The sequence below is a fragment of the Oncorhynchus mykiss genome, chromosome 12, assembly GCF_013265735.2.
Source record: "Oncorhynchus mykiss isolate Arlee chromosome 12, USDA_OmykA_1.1, whole genome shotgun sequence".
In the NCBI taxonomy this organism is placed as follows: Eukaryota; Metazoa; Chordata; class Actinopteri; order Salmoniformes; family Salmonidae; genus Oncorhynchus; species Oncorhynchus mykiss.
In genome coordinates, this window is record NC_048576.1 from 15950602 (window position 1) to 15957133 (window position 6532).

A 6532-nucleotide genomic window follows, 5' to 3' on the forward strand; every position below is an offset into this window, starting at 1 on the left:
TCTATCAAAATGAGTAACTGCAATTAATCAATATACACAATAGCACAGACTGAGTAAATGTTTGGTTAGGCCTGCAGCAGCATAGCGCAGGACTACACGACGTAAATCTGCATAAAGCAAGCTCAGCCCTCTGAGTTTTATTGCCCAATCATATTGTGTATAGGCACCCCCCTAGTCCTCCTTTAAAATATAATTCATATGAACAAGTAAAAGGTTGCTGCAGTTTGACAAGGTTTTCATTCTCCCCAAGGCCATGAATTTTTCCAGGAGTTTTGAAGAAATCATGTGACCTGATTAGAAAAACGTTGCTCTCATCATAGCCTATATTAAACAGTTTCACAATAAATTAATCACGTCATACCATATAAGGTCCAGAGTTTTGCCTGGTTAGGTTACTAGATCAGGAAAACTCTCCTGGCACCAGATAAACTGTCATTTCTCCCATGCATGACTGATTTTACTATGAAAGAACCACAGCAATTTACTACGCATCGCATAATGTAATTGTAATAGTCATGCACCTCCCCAGCCTAACCAAACCACACCACACCTCCCCTCCCTACTTCCTTCCTTCCTTCCTCTCTCTTTCGTGAAAAGGAAACTTTACTCGGTCTTTATTGCTTCGGTGAAAAGGAAACTTCACTCCGCGTGCTCTGTCAGAGTCTGTGTGTAAAGAGATAAATATATAGCACAGCGCATTTCAACGTGATGGGACATTCATCGAAGACAGAGCTCTGCAATTAACTTCATCCTTGACAACAACACATTGGTGTGGTATCAGGGGTTACCGAACAACAGTCTGACTGTGGAATAAGACTTTGGAGAAATTGATGACAAGTTTACAGATCTGAGTGGGATTGTAGCAGGAGCAAGAGCAAAGGACACATACTTTTCGATTGACCTTGGTCTAAGATGGTTGAAGAGAAAATTATTTTTTATCACTCCAAGTAATGTAAGTCAATTATGCTGGTGCAAAGAGAAATGTAGTTAACGTGAAATCTTGTAATTCACTGTGAAATGAGTTTATAGCTTTTACCAGAGTATTACATGGTGACCACAAATCACGTTCCCATCCACAGTTTTTATGCGAGTAAAGTCATACATATTGTCATAGAAACGGTTCCGTTAAATAACAACTGTGACTGCCTATTCCGGTCTTGACACATGCGCTCTAGCCAACAGCTCTCAGATAAAGTGCACGTAGGTTATGACATGATACGTTTGTCAAACGGCAGTCAAGCATCGATCATCATGTCACCAGAATAAGACCCTCGATATTTATTGGAAAGCAGCACCAAGCTCATCACTGTATTTTCACCACCCTGTGAAGTAAACCATAATATATTTAATCTGTAGCCTAATAAACGGTATGGTTTCCTGGGTCCTACTGGAGGACCACACCCCATATCATCGTGTGACTCCATGTGTACTTCAATATGATGGTTATTATATACATATGTGCATAAAGGCATTTCCACAGCAATTTCTCGCATAATTTTACCGAAGAAAAAATATCCCATGTCAAAACGAACATATTTTCGGCATTTATAAAATTGTACCGAAATGTCCTGTACAGCTGTGCTGGATTTTTTTTATACAGTATGATTTTACCGCCATAAACTGGTTGGAATCGTTTTTATTGTAGTAATTCAACTAAATTCAATAAACTGTATTTATCCTCAAGGGCAACACAATTTCACTCAATTCGTGCAAATATGTACACAAAGTATTTCAACCGATTTCGTGTGTTTTTATGTGGCTTAATCAGTTTGAAATCACACACACGTTTGTGACTTCATACATAGGGGAAGAAAAAAAATGTAAAACCAAACTTTGGAACCATCTTTTGAAAGTTAATTGAGCAATGCATTTTGGGCAATGGTGTTCTACACTATCACTTAGAAAAACAAACGTTTATTCTTTCAGTGAAATACGGAACCCCGCTCCGCATTTTATCGAACGGGCGAAAACCTTCAATGTTATGTCATCATTATGTAAAATTCGCAACGAGCCAGGCGGCCCAAACTGTTGCATATACCCTGACTCTGCATGCAATGAACGCAAGAGAAGTGACACAATTTCCCTAGTTAATAATGCCTTGTAACATGAATTTCTTAACTAAATATGCAGGTTCAAAAAAATACTTCTGTGTATTGATTTTAAGAAAGGCATTGATGTTTATGGTTAGGTCAATGTGCAAAGATTGTGTTTTTTTTTTGTGAATGTGCTTTTGTTATATCATCACCCTTTTGACGATATGATAATTTAATAGGCACCGCATTGATTATACGCAATGCAGGACAAACTAGTTAACCTAGTAATATCATCAAGCATGTGTAGTTTGATCGTTTTTTAAAGATGCATTTAATGCTAGCTAGCAATTTACCATGGCTCCTTGCATCCACAACATCCTTTTGACGCTGCACTCGCGTAACAGGTGGTTAGTTTGCCACAGTTTCCTCATGGATTACAATGTAATCTGCCATAATCGGCGTCCATAAATGCAGATTACCTCAACCGGCGTGGCAGGTTCCCGCGCTTCAGCAGGGGTGACCGGTCCGCTCCTGATCCCCGGGTTCGTTCCCTTTGTCAGCATCCTGCGGCTCCATCATCTCCTTGATTATCTTCCCGATATCTTTCACTCTCCTTGATTTTTTTCCCTCAGGTGGTATTGACTCTTTCATGTCGGTGCGTTTTTGTGTTTTGCGTTTTATTGTTCTGTTTATTTATTAAAACACTCACTCCCTGTACTTGCTTCTCGACACTCGTTGCAACTGTACACTAACATGACAAAACATAAACCATAGCTACTCTAATTGAACCTAGATGGACACATAGTGTGTAATAGCCTAAGTGATTATTAGAAAAAAGGAATAAAGCATACTGAACTAGAGCTGTACCACTGCCATTAGCTAAACAGTTTCAGTATAGCTATCAATGTGTGCTCTATGGGTTCACAGCTCTTTTCTTATCTCTGACCCTAACTCTCATTTCATGTCCACATCTTGGCTCAACCCTAATCCTAGCCATAGCCCTGTGAAACTAATATTTTTCCATCGACTGCAATGTATTTGGTATTTGGGGTATTTAATTAGGAACCCCATTAGCCGCTCCAATTGACCTAAGCAAAGTCAATGGGTTGATTTCTAACTTCTCGCAAAATGTGAGATGACGTTTTCCTGTGATATCATGTTGACTTTACAGAGCAAGGTGATTATTTTTGTTAACAGATCAAATAACTAGCTATCTAGTTATTTATTAACTATTATTATTTTGTCTCACCACAGAATGAAAATTAGATGTTTTTTTCCAAGCAGACTGCGGAAGAAGCATTTTATTTCTTCATTATCGTCGCTGTTGGTGATCTGTGCCTTGCTGCTCCTCTGCCTAAAGGTCACCGTTAAAAACAGTGTGATTGTTGAACAGTACGGGACTACCGCAGGCTACGATGACGTCGAGCCTCCCCACCGCTACAACATTGACTGCAATGCCATCTACAACATGGATCCGGCCGAGGTGGGGAAGTCACTGGTCATCAGAAAACAAGGGGTGGTGTGGGAGCAGGATGAGAGCTTGATCAACCTGACCTCTAACTGCCCGCGCTACCTCCGCTCCCGGGGCTATGGCACCGTCCAGGTGTCAGAGGAGGAGCAGGCCTTTCCACTGGCTTACTCCCTGGTGGTCCACAAATCTGCCTTCATGGTGGACAAGATCCTCCGGGCCGTCTACACCCCTAACAATATCTACTGTATCCACTACGACCTGAAGTCATCAGAACTGTTCAAAGAGGCCATGGAGGGTCTGGCCCGCTGTCTGCCCAACGTCTTTATCGCCTCTAAGCTGGAGACAGTGCTGTACGCCAGCATTAGCCGCCTCAAAGCCGACCTTAACTGCTTGTCTGACCTCATGGGGTCAGAGGTCAAGTGGAGGTATGTCATCAACCTGTGCGGCCAGGACTTTCCCTTGCGCTCCAACATAGAGCTGGTGGCCGACCTGAAGAAGCTCCAGGGGGGTAATATGATGGAGACGAGTCGTCCAAGCAAATACAAGAAGCAGCGTTTCTCCTTCCACCACAAGCTGCAGAACGCCGCCTTCGAGTACATCCAGATGCCGGTGAAAACCGACAAGGCCAAGGAGCCTCCCCCACGCGGCATCCAGATGTTCATCGGCAGTGCCTACTTCGTGCTCTCGTGGGAGTTTGTAGCGTATGTGAACACGTCTACACTGGCTAGGGATTTCCTGGTGTGGTCGAACGACACCTACTCCCCAGACGAACACTTCTGGGCCACTCTGACACGGGTGCCGGGCGTGCCGGGCGAGGTGCCCCGGACCCAGGCCGACGTCACAGACCTAATGAGCAAGACCAGGCTGGTGAAGTGGAGTTACCTGGAGGGACCACTTTACCCAACATGCACAGGGAAACATGTCCGCAGTGTGTGTATCTATGGGGCTGGGGAGCTGTACTGGCTCATGAACTACGGCAGCTGGTTCGCCAATAAGGTGGACCCCAAAGTTGACCCAGTCCTTATCCAGTGTCTGGAGGAGAAATTAGAGGAGAAACAGAGACTCTTGGTCAAGGCTAAGAAGTCACAACCAAAGACTCTGGAAAATGTTAAATTAATTGATGAATGATTGATTGATTAATAATTGCTTGATTCATGTTGGAATATGAACTACTGTAATTACAGCACCATTTTAGTATATATTTTTTTTTACAGTTTTTGTGTGCGAGTTGATTATGTCAGAAACTTAATTGAGATGTGCTTTAAGGTACTAATGAAAGATGAAGTGGAATGCTGGATGAGAGACTCTGTCAGATCTCTGGGTTAGAGTTGAACTATTGTTTTGCACCTTGATACTTGACGTGGGGAATGTTTGTCATAGCCTGACTTGAATGTGATATGGATCAGGGTAACATAACCAGGGTATAACCTCTGCTCACAGGGTGAAAGCCTGTGACAACCAGTGTATAATGACTATGTATATTTAACTAATACCCACTGGGCACAAACTGGTTGAGTCAAATCAAAATCTAATTTTATTTGTCACATACACATGGTTAGCAGATGTTATTGCGAGTGTAGCGAAACGTTGTTTCCACGTAATTTCAATAAAATGATGTTGAACCAACATAGAATTGACATCTGTGCCCAGTGGATACTGACAGACAGGCGTTAATGATTATGGCGACTCTGTGCACATGCACAGCCAGACAGAACAAATTATATGCAACCTTGTTAAATGCTGTAGCCTATTCACTGTGAGAACATTTTGGCCAAAGTAAAATGTTTAGACTGGTGATTTCTAAAGTGATTTCTCTGTTTCTCAAAGCAATACTCAATCCACATGTTGTTTTAATGATTTCAATGAAAGAGTATTTTTAAGAGATAAATAAATGTGAAAGAAAGCGGGGCAGAGACATAGAAAGTGTTTGTATTCCAAAGGAGGAGTTTACTTTTGACTCCAGATTGAAGTCAAAGACCACATGTTATCCTCTCACATCCCATGTTAGAAGGGGACATGCAGATCTGTATCATGACTACCTCTCAAGCCCATAAAATAATTGTGAATATTGGTGCAACAAGCTCTGCTTTGCTCTTTATCTATCTTAGTATCATCTGTCACATACCCAAACTGCCAGGACGTTTCGCATAAATAAACCCCTAGTTTATTTAATAGTGAATGTACCCACATGATAATGCAGTATAATGAGTATTTAATGGGGAATCAGAGGGTAAACGGGGGAAATGTCAGCTCTGGATCAATAGTTTCCACCACACTTAACAGCTGCCTAAAGTTGCCTTTACAAACAGAGTAAAGCCAATAATGATCACACATGAACACTCCTATTAGAAGTGAAACAGCCTTTTTATACCAGGTTTTCGAATTGAGAAACTTCATGGCAGTAGAGTTTCAGAAATGATTAAAAAAAAAACATGAAATCAACCTACACATCGTGAAAACATTGTAATAAGCACCTAATGACTAGGGAAGGTAGCAGATATTTTGGTTCTTGTGTTTTACTTGTCTTTGAATAAAAGTTGGATTTTAACTGGTCATAATGTATATTCAAAAACCTTTACTACTCAGATTAGAAAATAGTTTTACTACTCAGATTAGAGGGATTTAGTCAGGCTAACTCACTGAAAGTTATTATAACGTCTGCCAGTGTTTGTGTTAGGCATTGGCATCTCCATACAATGTTAATTAGTTATGTTACGTTCCTCAGCAAGAAAGCCAAAAATGTTCCTCAAACAGAAGGTGGAACTAACAAAGAGTCACTGACAACAAACAAATCGAAACAGATGGGGTTTTAGGACAGGTTCTGAAAGACAATTGTGGGGGTGTCCACTGAATGTTGACTAGCAACAACAACAGGGACCTAAAAGACACCCACCATGAGTACCCACTACATTTACCCAATAAGAGGCCAACAAAAGAAAAACCCACACCAAACTTAAAGACAGGAAGCAAACCAAAAAGTGGAGCTACATGAGAGCTACAGTCTGGGTACCTGCCTTTTAAGCTAACA

The 6532-nt window shown here is 41.4% G+C and overlaps 1 protein-coding gene across 1 annotated transcript; it reads left to right on the forward strand.

The window, feature by feature from the left end:
* Window positions 1–376: 376 nt before the first annotated feature.
* LOC110537053 (beta-1,3-galactosyl-O-glycosyl-glycoprotein beta-1,6-N-acetylglucosaminyltransferase 4) lies at window positions 377–6057 on the forward strand. Its single transcript, XM_021622772.2, has 2 exons — window positions 377–952; window positions 3288–6057. The coding sequence occupies exon 2, from the start codon at window positions 3289–3291 to the stop codon at window positions 4630–4632; it is 1344 nt and encodes a 447-aa protein (XP_021478447.2). The 5' UTR covers window positions 377–952; window position 3288; the 3' UTR covers window positions 4633–6057.
* Window positions 6058–6532: the final 475 nt, after the last annotated feature.

Bases quoted from the DNA above. Each gene is read 5' to 3' on its own strand.
- LOC110537053 (XM_021622772.2), top strand. From the start codon at position 3,289: ATGAAAATTAGATGTTTTTTTCCAAGCAGACTGCGGAAGAAGCATTTT.